General features: G+C 42.7%; 1 protein-coding gene across 1 annotated transcript in view; it reads left to right on the forward strand.

Annotated features, from left to right (window-relative positions):
• LOC128836127 (sodium/hydrogen exchanger 10-like) overlaps window positions 1-15,639 on the forward strand; it is a 239,766-nt gene that overhangs the window by 81,305 nt on the left and 142,822 nt on the right. The window contains exon 10 of the mRNA XM_054026143.1: window positions 2,767-2,848. Coding sequence (XP_053882118.1) covers window positions 2,767-2,848 — 82 coding nt within the window. The remainder of the gene's footprint in view (window positions 1-2,766; window positions 2,849-15,639) is intronic.

The following is a 15,639-nucleotide window of genomic DNA, read 5'->3' on the forward strand; positions in this document are numbered from 1 at the left end:
AAGATGGAGCTTTTGGGAAGGAAAGTTTATTTATCTGCTTTCTTGCAGTTTTGTAGGCCAATTATCATGCCTTGTTGGCTAAATATGATTTTAGGCAATGGGCAATGGTTTACATATGTCTGAGAGGCTTTCTTAAGAGCCCAGAGATGAGGACATTTAGGAGCCAGCAGGGAAAATGGCTGTCTAGATCTGGTGCTCCTGCTCAGCTCCACTAAAATTCACTGACATCTGCTATTATTCTAAGGCCACAGTTTTTGTCTCATGGTTCATCCTGCTCTTTAACATCTTAGTAGCAGACGGATCTGTTTTTGGAACACCCTTTCCTCCCCTTACTCTCCCACCACCCTCCACCCCAAACTACAAGGAAGCAGAGGCTCTCTGACAGCCCTATGCAGGGCAGCATGACACCACTTGCAGAGGAGGTCCCTCTGCCTGGACCCTTGATCAAGTCTATAAAATGCTAAAGCAAATATCTGAAGAGCAGATTCTGCTTAGGAAAATGTCAGAGGATATCTCTGAAATTAAAGCCATGACTGAAGCACACCAGGTCAGTTTGCAGGGGCTATCCCTCCAGGATTGGGGAGGCTGAGAATCACCAGAGTTAAAGGGAGCCAAAGAAGTTCCCACCTCAGTGCCGTATCCCGCATATCTGCCATCTTGCCAATATGTAAATCTAGGCAGAACCATCAGACCCTCGCAGACTGAAATCAACACACCACATCCCACTGATCAGGACTCCGACCAGTCTTGGTGCCATAGGGGACAGTACCTATATTGTATCCTCTCACTGTGGCACCAGGGTTGATTGATTTGCCTAACAAACTGTGCAAACTGGGGTTGGACAGCTATCAATCCAATCTCCTGACTCCATTTCTAATAATGTTTATGGAGTTTTGTTTTACTGGTTTTGTGATTGTGTGCTGCATCCACTCCTATGTGCAGCTTACATGAAATGTTACTTCAGATCATTTTGAATTTCTTGCTAGAAGTTTTCCAGGAAAGTTAACACCCTACAAATCCATGCTTCAGATGTATTTGATACCCGTGGACCTATCACCAGGAAAGAAATACGTTCTCAGATCTATTTGAAATATTTGTTCTCCTCTTCAAATTTAAAAGGGCACTTGCACTGACCAATGCACCTTCAATGGGATGTGTCCTTTGTTTTACAAGCTTAATGGGCTCTCTTCTAATACATTGGGAAAATAAAAAATTGAATTGCTTTCTCTAAAGGTGGCATTTGTCAAGACATTAATTTCCATTCTGAGGGTTAAGGAACACCGCTTCCTAGTTATCTGTCCATCTCTTCAGTTCTTTCAAGATAGGAATGACCACCATGGAGACATGTGGACTTAGTGGGTCAGGATTTCACCCAGGATTTCAATGGGTCATGGTCACTTTTCGGATCCTGACAAGTTTATGTCTGGAGTGAATCCTGAGTTCCACATGAATCAAACTATTATTCGCTTCACTTTGTACCTGGACTTTGACTTCCCTCAGCAAAAAAATATTCCTTGTGTGTGAAAAGGGCTTTGAAGTTTTCTCTCTCCTGTATTCAGTTTTAATGAGGTAAAAGTTTTTTTGTTGTTTCAAGGGTGACAATGAGAAAAAGCAGCTACCAAGATACTGGTTAGGACATGCTAAATCCTTGATCCTCGAGTTAATGTAGTGCCACTCTTCTATACCTTGGAGGGTTAAAGGCATCTGCATAGTTGCTATTTGGCTATCTACAGATTGCAATATGTCACTACCAGATTTCTCCTCCTCAGAGAACATTTCGGTTGGTCAAAATGTGCTTACATGTACCATGTAAAGTAAGCTAGAAGTAACATTTTAAGGTAATCTCTGATGGTCTGCTCACTACATCTATCATATGTTCATTCTGTTTCTCTCTCTTAGTAAGATGGGAGAAGAGGGATGCGTAACAAGGGCAAATTACTTGTTTGTAATTCCTTTTGTTGTAGTCTTGTCCCCTCCTACACCTCCTTGGTCCTGGGTGCTACTTGAGAGTGTGGGTGGGGGTTTTTTTGTTGTTGTTTTTCTTTGAGGGGTGGGGATGAGGGAGTTTTTTTTTTTTACCTACCTGGTTGTTCCTTGTCTTTTGCTCTTGAATAGTCTTACTAGAAAGAAATGGATGGACTGGTGTTTTTATATACCAATCTTACAATCTTGTTTCCTGCTAGTGGGGTTATAATGTTATCTCTTCATACTTTCTTCCTCTTGGTAGAATGGGAAAAAAAGAACTGTACAAAAGAAAGGTAGTATGGTCCAGTGGTTAGGGCACTACTCTGGGGCTTGGGAGATCTGGATTTGATTCCCTGCTCCACCGCAGACTTCCTCTGTAACTTTGGACAAGTCCCTCAAAGCAACGGGGATGATAATACTTCCTTAATTCATGAGGTGTTGTGAGGATAAATACATTCACAAATGAAGTGCTTTGAGATATACTAATGAAAAGCATTATTAAATACTCAAAATATTATTATAAAAAGGAATTACTTTTAACTTAATTTTCCTTATTTGGACATTCTGACAGCCATGAAGAGCATATGGTTAAATTTAGCAAAATTATGAATAAATAAAAACATCCACAATTTGAAGATACACAGTTGTGTTGCACTGTTGAAGATGATGTCAGCAAAGGCATTGTTTATGGAAAATATGTAGAGTACCTCACGGTTCAAAATAATTTGCATTTTACTTTATACTACTGATGATAACACTGATTTGAAGTGGTGACATGCTCTCTTTGTTTTTCTGTTTTAGATATTACTGCATGCAGTAACAGCATCATTAATGACTTTGATGATTAATTCTACCACGGTGAAAAAGCTGGTGACAACATTGGGTAAAACACACCTATTGATATTGGGGAGGGAAGGAAAATACTAAAAATAACATATTTGATATTCAGTTAATTTATAAAATCTGCTTTGTTCAGTTCTGGCCTATTTGGTGGATATTAGATTGGGGGTGCACTAGTGTAATTTTATTACTTTTTAGAGTGCATTCTGCATGGAGATATTAATTGGACAATTAATACAAAATAGTAAAATATATAAAAATCACAAAACAAGGCATGATATAAGAGTTATCAAAATTGAGTTTACTATAACTCCAGTACCATTTTTGCAGCAATACCCCTTTGTACAGACATTTAAAATTCAGTTATCTGAGAGCTAATTGATTTAAATCAATGTTTTTAAGGTTTGATATATTTAATGAACTCTCTTTAACAAAATTTTGTACATATCTGCATTCCTTGTTTTGTCCAGGAGTGAAAATACACAAAATTATTTAATGATAAATTGTTTGTCAAAGATTTCCCTGTCACATAACAGAATTCCTGGCAGATAATGTTGTGTCCACTTACTAAAGAGGAAGAAGACTATAAACAAAATAAACAAAACAACCTATCAGACAAATGTGATTATAAAATCACCAGTATAGTAGCTTCTAGTTTAGCCCAGAAACTTCTACAGTTAAAAATCTGTAGTCCTCCATCCTAAATGGGCACCAGGATTGGAAATTGGATGGGGAGATAAGGAAAACTACAGCAAAGTACACACATTGTCCAGGAAGTAATTTTCTCTTGTATATCTCCTCTTCACCATTCTACAGCAGAATTTTGAAAAGAGAGCAGATGTATTGAGTAATACACATTTGAGAAGGAAGACTTACTTTACAAAGGAGGCTATAGCAATTTGTGTTTAAAGGCTGCTTTTGAAAACGCAGTCAAGTCCCTGCTTTTAGTGGCTAGTGAAGATGATGGGCGGTCATGAAAAACAGTGTGACCAACTTAAGAGCCATAGCGCTTATTGATCTGTGAAGCGTAAAGTTAGCCTTCTCTTTTTTGATAACCACTGAGGGAAGCTATTGCTTACATGGGAAGAGTTAATTAAAAACATATTTTACAGTTTTATATAACAACAAAAATTATGACAAAGCAACCATTTTGTATTGAGTACTGACAATGTGCTTAATCATAGAATCATAGGACTGGAAGAGACCTCGAGGGGTCATCTAGTCCAGTCCCCTGCACTCATGGCAGGACTAAGTATTAATGTTGTATAAACATCTGAGATATATGCATGATATATCCTGACTTTAGTAAGGCTTTTGACCCAGTCTCACATGACATTCTTATAAGTAAACTAGGGGAATATGGTATGCTGAAATTACTGTAAGATGGGTGCACAGTTGGTTGAAAAACAGTACTCGAGTAGAGTTATCAATGGTTTGCTGTCAAATTAGAAGGACTTATCTGGTAGGTTCCCACAGGGTTCTGTCCTGAATCCAGAACGGTTCAATATTTTCATTAACAACTTGGATGATGGAGGAGAGTACACCTTTTTAAAATTTGTGGAGGACGCCAAGCTGGGAGGGGTTGCAAGCACTTTGAAAGACAGGATTAGAATTCAAAATGATAATGATATACTGGAAAATTGATATGAAATCAATAAAATGAAATTCAGTAAAGATAAGTACAGAGTACTACACTTAGCAAGGAAAATTAAGTACACAAATATAAAATGGGGAATAACTGACAGGGCAGCAGTACCTACAAGAGGATAGAGATTAATTGTTCTCCATGTCCACCAAGGATAGGACAAGTAGTAATCAGATCAATCTGAAGCAAGGGAAATTCAGGTTGGATGTGAGGAAAAACATTCTAACTATAAGGATAGCTAAGCACTGGAACAGGTTACCTAGGGAGGTTGTAGACTCCCCATCATTGAAGGTTTTAAATAATAGGTTAGATAACAATTTGTCAGGCATTGTCACCATATACTTAATCTTGCCTCAATCAGTGTGTCAGGGCAAGGAGATTGACTAAATGACCTCTTAAGATCACTTCCAAGCTCTGATTTGAGTCTAGATCAGGTAGTGGCTAAACAGTTGAAACATAAATAATATAGCAGTTGGTGGTAGAAGCGTCATGTTGATAAATTTTGTAATGCTTATTGTTGAAAGACTTTGCGGAAGTATTTTAGTGAGTTAGTTTCATGCACAAGAAGAGGGAGATCATTCCAACAGTTGCATTGAAGAAAGCATCGAGGTGCAATAGGGAGAAGTCTGGATTTGAGCTTTTCTACACTTGAAATTTGTTTCAGGTTAACTTGAGTTATTTCACGTAATTAAACCCACTTTGGAAGCAGGTTTGCTGAGTTGTGGGATGAGTTTATCTGCAAAGAAGTGTGTGTGAATGCATCCCCATCCCAAGCAACTGTTGTGATCTTATAAGTCCTCCTACTGGTATCCCACAGAGGTATTCCAGCTACCTGGATCAGCCTTTCTGCTTACTTGTGTGCCCTCTATTGTTCCAGGGTCATCCTGACTGGATGTCACCTCTCTTTTTAAGTGCTGGTGCACATCCAGGTGCTGTCCTTTGCATTTCCAGTTCATGGAATTCACATACTTGTGTCATACTCCTGATTATTAAGCAGTCATGCCTCATGTGTCAGTATAGTCCTATGCTGAGGGCCAGGACTTAATTGCCCTCTGGGGAGAGGAGCACGTACAGACCACTCTGAATTCTAGCCACTGCAATGCACAAATATACAAGAAGCTATTCAAACACATGGAGTAGGTCACCACCAGGACCCAAGCAAGTGCTGCATTAAGGGAAGGTACTCCAACTGGATTATAAGCAGGCCTCAAGACATGCCAGAATGCCCCAGAACACCATTCCAGCATGCCAGAAATGTCTTCCAATTCTGTTACTTATGACTGATAGCACTGGAAGTGGATTCCAGCCCTTCTTTTTTTAGGTCTCCAGCACTTGTTATAAGACTGTGAAGGACAATAATAGGACCACTGGGAGAGCTTGTAGCTGCTACAATGAGTGAACCATGTATTTGTGAGAGATCCCACCAAACAATCACTGAATTGTATAGACACCACTTAGTACACCTCCACTGATGGCAAACAGGATGCAGACTAGGAGATTGTTAATGAATTACTGGATGTTGACTCAGTGGACCAAGAGACAGATGCTGCTCCAGAGACCAAGGAGCAGCTGTCCAAGACACAACTAGAGGTTGCACTTGGATCACCAGCAGAAATCCAACCAGTGGAGGGTGCAACTTCCAGTTAGTTCCAGGTGTCATCAGGGTGCTGCCCAGGTGTCATTAGGGTGCTGCCAGATGTTGGTCTACCCTCTCCCTGCCTCCTGGGTTTTAACCCCCCTTCTCTATCAATTACTCAAAATAGTGGCCATGCGGGAGGGTGTACAAACTCTTCACCGCCCCCGTCCTTTTTTAAAAAGTAAACACACAACCATCACTTAAGCTTATTGTGTACTGCTCCACACACCCCTATCATGGCTTATTGATCTCTCTCCTTCCCAGTCATTCCTCCCCAATCAAGCCTCTGCCTCCCCAGCCAAGAAGGTGGCACTGCATGGGTTAACAAGGAGATAGTTTGAAGAAAAGGCACTTTTATAGTGTTGGCAGATACAGGAAAGAAAAAACAATAAAATTATTTCTCTGGCTCAGGGCTTTATTAATACCATTAGCTTTAAGGCATTGTGCGGTATTATAAAATAAATCAGCTGTCACACTACACAAACATTTCTAAGAATAAAGACTATGGGTTACTGCAGAATTCCATTTCTCTTGCAGAGCACTTTGTGCTGATCTGATGGTGTTAAAAATGAGAATTAAACCACAGATAATGCTCTAATTTGGTATGGAGATTGCATGACTGTGCAGCTCTTAGCATTGCCAAACTGAATAACTGGCTAAATAGGTGATTTATAGGGGTCAAGGATATGTGTGTGTGTGTGGAGGAGTTTTGTGGAACATTGTAGCAGATACTGTGGAGAGAGGGGGTTGTATGATTCTCATGGCCTCCATATCAGCATTATGGTACCAATCTCCTGCGTGATAGGAATCGCTAGGATTGTCAGGAGGGCTTTAAACAAACCATAGAAGGAGAGAGTGATAATGGGGCAATCATGACACAAACACCCAAATAAGAAAACCAACCTCAAGGCATCACACATATTAACATATCCAAGCACTAAGATGCATGTAAGGAACAGATTTTTAATTGTTTATATGCTAATGCTTGGTGCCTATACAATAAACAAGAAGAATTGAAGATACTCATGAGAAAAAAAAATGACATTTTTGGTATTACTGAAACTTGGTGGGATGGCTCTAATAATGAGAACATTAAAATTGATAATTACAACCTGTTCTGTAAGGAGAGAATGGGAAAACGAGAATGGCACTCAACATCAGACCCATTACCTGTTAGAGTCATAGATGATTCAGAATCCTAGTACCTTGAGTACTTATGTATTAAAGTTCTAACTAGTAATAGTTGGGATACTGGCGGGTATCTCTTACAGATCACTTAATCTCACTAGAGAACAGGACAAACTCCTCCTTAAACATCTGTCTGTAATGTGTAGAAAGAAAAATCATTCTTCGAGTGCTTGCACATGTCCATTCCAATGTAGGTGTGTGCACGCCCTGTGCAGAGTTGCCAGAAATTTTTCCCTTAGTGGTATCTGTTGGGTAAGCTCTAGTGCTCTCTGGTGCCATGCATTCATATTACCAAGATAAAGGGCCCTGCCAACCCCATGCCCCCTCAGTATCTTTTTACTGCCTGTGACAGGGCGTTGGAACTGTTCTCTTTGTTTCAGCAAGCTTTTCCCAGTGGTTTTTTCACTCTTTTTGCTGTGTATATAGTTGATTTGGTTGTATGTCTTTTTTTTTTTTTAAATTTTAGTTAGTAAATGTTTGGAGTTTTCTCCATCAGTTAGTGAAGTAGGTTAGTTTCTCAATGCCGGGGCATGTCTCTGTCACTGGGTTTCAAGCCCTGTGGCAAACCAGTGCCCTTGAGTGACCTGGACTCAAGTTGTCTCAAGGCCTTGGGAGAGACTCACATAAGAGATCACTGCCAGATCTGCAAGAACTTCAGATCTCACACAAAAAAGGATCAAGAGGCAAGACTGAAGGTCATTCTTATGGAAGCAGCGCTAAGACTCACTTTGGAACTGAGTTTCTCTGACTTGGCACCGAGTACCTCGGCATTGGTGCAAAGTGCTCTTCTCACTGTGTGAGAGTCTCTGCACCATTCCCCATTCCTGGTGCCCAAGAAGAAGCACAAGACGCAGTCATCTGAGAGGGGTCATTCCCCAGTGCTGAAGATGGCCAGGCATGGGGACTGGGACAGAGTGAGACCTAAGTCAGGCTACACCTCAAACTCAGCACTGCAACAGCCGGTACCAATGACCCGGGAGGCCCTGCTGACTCCGACACCAGAGGTACCGTCTTTGGGCAGACAGCACGGGACTCTCTCTTCAGAGATGGAAGGGGAGTTCTCCTCTCACCCTCGGAGCCACCTGTGCTACTCTTTGAGGCACTCCTACCCTGACATGACCCAAGCCCAGGGTTCCCTCTTATGCTCCTACCCAGTGGTCTCTGAGAGCAGAGTGCCACCACTGGCTAGACGATCCAGAGTCTCTCCTTCAGGTGGGAGCCATGGAAGAGATTTCACAAATCTGGAGATGAGAGGGGTTCTACTCCCGTTACTTCCTAATTCTGAAAGCCCAAGGTTGTCTCGGGTCTATTCTAGACCTGCACTACCTCAAGAACTTAAAGTTCTGCGTGGTGTCCCTGACTTCCATCATTCCCTCTCTGGATCCTGGGGACTGATATACTGCCCTCAATTTAAAGGACGACTATTTCCACATATCGATTTTCTGAGGACACAGAAGGTTCCTCAGATTTGTCTTGAATCATACACACTACCAATTTGCAGTACTTCCGTTTGGCCTGTTGGCTGCTCAGTGGGTCTTCACCAAATGTATGGCAGTAGTGGTGGCCTTCCTGAGGAGATGGGGAGTACAGGTCTTCCCATCTCTTGACAACTGGGAGTCTAGAGGCCAGTCCAGGGTTCAAGTGGGGTCCAACTTCCACCTCATCCAGTCGATTTTCCAGGCCTTAGGCTTACTAATAAACATTCAGAAGCCTACTTTCGTCCCAGCACAGAGGATAGAGTTCATCAGATCAGTACTCGACTCCACTCAGGCCAGAGCCTTTCTCCCAGGAGGCCAGTTTGAGGCGATCATGGCCCTGGTAAGGTCCCTCAAGGTCCACCCAGTTTCAACAGCACGGAGCTGTCTAAGACTCCTGGGTCACATAGATTCTTGCACTTATGTGGTGAAACATGCGCGCCTGCACCTAGACCCCTTCAGGCATAGCTGGTCATAGTGTACTTGCCAAGCCATCACCATTTAGACTCGGTTCTCACTATACCTCCCTGAGTCCTCGTTTCCCTGGATTGGTGGCTAGACCAGTGTATTATTTGTGCGGGAGTTCCCTTTTCATGGCACCAGCCATCAATGTCCCTGGTCTTGGATGCGTTGGAACTGGACTAGGGAGCCTACTTGGGCCCTTCAGGACTCAAAGGCCTCTGGTCTCCAGAAGAGCTCTCTCTCCACATTGTCAGAGAGTTCAGGGCAGTTCAGCTGGCCTGTCAGGCATTCCTGCCTCACATTATGGGCAAGGATGTGTTGGTTCTTACAGACAGCACTACAGCTGTGCGCGCACTTCCCCCTTTGCCAGGAGGCAGTTTAGCTGTGGGAGTTCTGCATAATGCATTCCATCCACCTCAAAACTTCTCACCTGCCGGGAGTTCAGAACAAGTTAGTGAATCGCCTCAGTGTGTTTTTCTCCACTCACCACGAGTGGTCCCTTTGGCTGGACATCACAAGGGACATTTTCCAACTGTGGGGGACTCTCCAAATAGACCTATTTGCTACCCAGAACAACAGGAAGTGCCACCAGTTCTGCCTCCATGTGAGGCCCACAGCCCAGGGTCTTTACAAATGCATTCCTGCTACCATGGCTAGATCATCTGTATTACGCTTTCCCCCCATCCCACTAGTGCGCAAGGTTCTGGTGAAGATCAAGTGGGACCAGGACCAAGTCATTCTCGTAGCCCCTGCATGGCCCAAGCAACACTGGTTTGCCACTCTAGTAGATCTCTTGCCTGCTTCATCCAAATCTTAACTTTTCATCAGACTGTGGGGAGGCTCCATGGCTGAATATTGGAGAGCAAGCTTGCTCGGAACATGTTCGTCAAGTCCTGTTAGGTAGTAGGACGCCCTCCACCAGAGCCACTTACCTTGCTAAGTGGAAGTGGTTCTCCTTCTAGTCTTCCCAAATGCAGAGTTTTGCTATCACATTCTTCACTGCAGCATATATTGGAGTGCTTCTTCTATTGGAAGCAACAAGGCCTAGCTATCTCTTCTGTCAGGGTTCACCTTCCAGCGATATCGGCCTTCCATTCCGCAGTCAACAAACACTCCATCTTCTCCTATGAGATGTCGATCCATTTCCTAAAGGGCCTAGAGATTATCCCCCCGGGGTAGAGAACATGTTCCTCCCTGGACCTAAACCTTGTCTTATCAAGAATTATGGGTTCCCCGTTCGAGCTGCTAGCCACGTCCTCATTAACACATCTTTCCTGGAAGGTGGCTTTTTGAGTGGCCATCACTTCAGCCAAAAAAGATTTTGGAGATTCAAGCCCTCACCTCAGAGCCCCCGTATATGATTTTCTTTAAGGATAAGGTGCAGTTGTATCTGCACCCTGCTTTCTTCCTGAAGATGGTTTCACAGTTCTATTGCAGTTAAGCAATCTTCCTACCAGTTTTCTTCCCAAAACCACATGCGAATAGGGAGGAGCAATGTCTCCACTCTTTAGATGTCAGTTGGGCCCTAGTGTTCTACATAGAAAGGACCAAGCCGTTCTGTAAATCTACTCAGCTGTTCATAGTGGTAGCTGACAGGATGAAGGGCCTCCCTATCTCCGCTCAGAGAATTTTGTCCTGGATCTCATCCTGCATTCGCACATGCTACAATCTGGCAGGTCGGGTTACAATCAAGTTAGTTCTGCCTCCAACTGACCTAACTATTCATTCCATGAGATTGTAAGCTTCCTCGGCTGCTTTCCTAGTGCAGGTGCCTATTCAGGACATCTGCAGGGCAGCAACTTGCTCATCGGTGCACACGTTGTTGGTACACATCACCCAACAGGCCAAGGACGATGCCAGCTTTGGCTAAGCGGACTTGCAGTCAGCACGTCCATGAACTCTCAGCTCACCTCCTATACGACTGCTTGGGATTCACCTACATCGTAAAGGACATGTACAAGCACTTGAAGAAGAAAAATGGTTGCTAAACTTCTGTATCTGTTGTTCTTTAAAATGTGTTGCACATGTCCATTCCAAGACCTGCTCCTCCTGCCCTTTTATCAGAGTTGGTCGGAAGAAGGAATTGAGGGGGGCTGGGGTTGGCAGGGTCCTTTATACTGGCACTATGAGCGTGCAGCACCAGAGGGCACTAGAGCCAATCCAACAGATACAATTAGGGGGAAATTTTCCAGCGACTGTGCTCAGGCTGCGCATACTCCTACATCAGCATGGACATGTACAACACACTCCAAGAACAACAGTTACAGAAGGTTAGTAACCGTTTTTTATCATGGATGACTTTAACCTGTGGGACATTGGTTCAATATTTTATGTAGCCAGTAATAAAACTTCCTTGCAGTTTCTAAAAATAATAGATGATTTATTAACATAGACGATGATAGCTCACTGTTGGAGTCCATTCTGATGGGCAAAGAATAGTTAGTGACTGAGATTAAAAATTACCAATCTCCTAGGTACCAGTGATCACAATCTGATGACATTTGCCCTGTGTAAACAAAATATAGCACTGTCACAAGGTTTCCTGCTCACTGCTAGGGTGCCTCCTTGTGGCACATCTTGGGATTAGTTCTTGATCTATTTGGTGCTTCCTCCTTTGGTTGCTTGCCTTGTGGCCAGTCTCTCTCTGTCTCTCTGGACTCAGTTGCTTCCTCTTTGTGGCTTGGCCTTCTGGTCATTATAGTTTTCCCCTTCCAGTCTCACTGGACTGGCTGTCTGAGTATTATTCCTGGCAGTCCTCTAATTCAAGGCTATGCCAGACCACCCCATACCACACCGTCTGCTCTTTCCAGTACCTCACTGTCATGTTTTGGCGTTCAACCCTGACCAGTGAGAGGTTGTGTGTCATGTAACCCTGAGTGCTTTAAAGTGCTCTGCTGCTGTAGCTCTCTGACTAGATGATCCCAGCCAGCACACAAACATTCACTGAGTGTCTGTGTGTTGAGCAGCCCTAGTTCAGCAACTCTGACTTCAGCGGACTGCTTTTTTCACCACAGACACACTCTGGTCTCTGCCAGCCTTGTTTACTACTAACCAAGTGACCCCAACAACCCTCAGTCCTGAATTTCCCCAAAACATTCTCCAAATATTTCCCCTGAAATATCCAGCCCTCTCCTGAACATTCAGAAGAGTAATAAGATCTGTTGCTCCTTTAAAGTGACAAAAGCACAGCAGCTTGTTGCTTTAAACTAGTAAGTTGTTAGTCACGTAAGATCAAACACAGAACTAGGTTGATTTAGAATAAAAGTAAAAAATGTATTTAATGAAAAAGAGGGTTTAAGTGAGTTCAAGTGTAAGGGATTGTCAAGGCTGCTTCCCCACTCTGAACTTTAGGGTACAAATGTGGGGGCCTGCATGAAAACTTCTAAGCTTAACTACCAGCTTAGATCTGGCCCGCTGCCACCACTCCCAAAATGCTAATTCCCTTCCCTGGGTAGCCTTGAGAGACTCTTCACCAATTCCCTGGTGAATACAGATCCAAACCCCTTGGATCTTAAAACAAGGAGAAATTAACCATCCCCCCTCCTTTCTCCCACCAACTCCTGGTGGATCAAGATCCAACTCCCTTGGATCTAAAAACAAGGAAAAAGAGCTGCAAAACTAAGCATCTCTGATGGTATCTTCTAGACTGAGCACTGAGTCCCATTGTGTAGATAGAAAGATTAACCTAAATAATCTATCCAGAAGCCCCTGGAACCCCATAAAATTGGGTCCCTAATCCATGAACTATTGGAACTCATTTACAAAACTTTTCTTAAACATTACATGAATATATTGTCTCATACTATAGAATTAGAATTTATAATACCCATTCCATGATGAGATATCTTTGAGCTATAATGTATCTTAATTAAAACTATCTTTAGAAACGTTTTTCCTCAAAAAGCATTTTATCAAAAAAATCTGATTTAAATAAAAAGAATCTGTTTTTTTTTTAAATCATTGATTTTTATCCATCCTAATCCAAAGTAAGGACAGCCTGCAGAAGGGCACATGCAATTACTAGCCTCCCTCTGTTGGCTTCTCGCCAACTAACTCCCATCCCACCAGCAACCTGTAGAAGTAAATATGCAATAACTAGCCTGTGTCTTCTGCACTGTGTTTAAATAAGCCACATTCCCCTAATGCACATGGCCCACCTGGTCCTTATTAACCTTTCCTAAGTTGTCAGAACAAGTATACACACCCTGGATGATAGGTCCATCAATAGCTATTAGCCAGGATGGGCAGGGATGGTGTCCCTAGCCTCTGTTTGCCAGAAGCTGGGAATGAGCAACAGGGAATGGATCACTTGATGATTACCTGTTCTATTCATTATCTCTGGGGCACCTGGCATTGACCACTGTCAGAAGACAGGATACTGGGCTAGATGGACCTTTGGTCTGACCCAGTATGACCATTCTTATGTCACCCAGCCCTACAAAACAGGTCCAGGGATCCTACCCAAATGGGGAAGTCTGTGAAAATGTCTTACCATCTCAGAGATCACTGAAGCCTGGGAAGAACCTATGGGAGTGGAATTCCAAAATCGAACAAAAAGCAACATTTTATCAATGTTTACATGGTGACTACAATGTTGACAATAACTTGTTCCCCCCCCCCATAGCAGCTGACACATTGTGGCAATCACACACACAGGGGTGCTAACATTGATTTAAATGCCTGTCCAATTTACATAGAAGTAAAAGGAGCTCAAGAGATAACTTATTGAAAGAAATTGTATGCGCATCCCAAGAGAAGGATAAAAAGGTGAAAGGGTAGAGGGAAGGGTTCCTGAAACATGAAAAAGAGAAGAGAGAAAAGGACAGGGAAATGGTTAGATCCTCATAGGCAGAGTTGCTGGGAATGATGGAGAGGTAAACAACCCTCCTGGAGAACATGGTGGTTCATTGATCAAGGACTGTACCACAGCATATGATTCCCCTTTACCTCTGATACCTTCACATTCTGGGACACACCATTCACTGCAACAACACCCAGAAATAGGTTATTTTCTAGACAAAAACTTCAGCCTGTCTCCCGGTCCTTCTTCATGCAAGGCTTAAAGTCTCTGTGGATCTGGCAGTGGTCCCCCTACATGTGCTTCTTGCAGGCACTTCAGGCAGCTTGAGTGCGGATCGCTCTGAGGCACCAACGCATGCCTCAGCACCGGGAAACGGATAAAAACGCCAATAACTCAGTAAGTTACAAACTTTCACTAAAACTACTCACCACTAATGATATGTACAAATATGCAAAAGAGAAGATCACTGAGAGAGCTTGCCAAAGAAAGGATGATAGAAGTTACAGCAATTGTCATAGACAGTAAGAAGGAACTGAGGAGGCGCAGGGTCAGCTGGGTGCTTTGAACCAGTGCTATGAGTACACGGCATCAGAGGGTCCTCAAGCTACCCTGATGGGTACCACTGGGAAAAATTTCTGATGACTGTGCTCAGAGTGCAAATACACCTAGAGTGGAATGGACTTGTGCAACACATCTTGAAGAACAACAGTTACAAAAGGTTAGTAACCATTTTTTCTAGACATTCCATGCTTCAGGACAACAAAGAGAACAGTGGACAATAGGAAAGCCCCTTATTTCCCTCACCTGCAAGGAATAGACTCTTCTTCCCCATCCCACCCTCCAAGCTGCAGAGAATAGTTTTGAGCACCTTGCTTATACACACTTGTGACCTTGAAACCACAAAGTGATCTGCCCACTGCACTTTTATATAATTTTTTTAGTTTTTGAATGGGTTTTAAAATTTGCAAATTATGTATTTTTAATAATTATTTTACTGTGACTATGGAGTACATTTTAATTGGTATATTGTGTTTAGTAAAAGTAAATTGAAAATGTCTTTGCAGTTGTGTTTCTGCATCTTGTACAATTCATTATAAATGTCTTTGCAGTTGTGTTTCTGCATCTTGTACAATTCACCTTCAGTGAACAAATTCATTAAACAGTTCATTAAAATGTCTCACATGAAACTTAAGAACTTTGCATGACTGCACATACATAGCAATACTTGTGCAGTAATCTTGATTAAAACTTTGTACAAAAGCATATATATTGTTCACAAGTGGCCTGTAGCTTCAGAGTTGGAACATAATGGATTCCTGACTCTGTGCCCCTCAGAAGTTGCATCATTTCATAAGTGCCTTCCCTCTGGCTGTTCAAAACCTTCTGCAAGTCTGCCAATCTCCTCCTTGCCTCCATCGGTAAGTCTCTCTCCCTTCCTTTCACAAAAATTGTGCAAAACACAGCAAGCAGCTATAATCAAAGGCAAATACTTTTCATCTATATCCAGCCTTGACATTGGGCGCCTCCGTTTACCTTTCAGTCTTCCAAATGTACATTCCATTATCCTTCTGCAAATACAATTCCTTTCTGCTATCCAGGAGTCCAGTAAAATGCTTCATAATCCAGG

The sequence above is a fragment of the Malaclemys terrapin genome, chromosome 4 (assembly GCF_027887155.1).
Source record: "Malaclemys terrapin pileata isolate rMalTer1 chromosome 4, rMalTer1.hap1, whole genome shotgun sequence".
NCBI lineage: Eukaryota > Metazoa > Chordata > Testudines > Emydidae > Malaclemys > Malaclemys terrapin.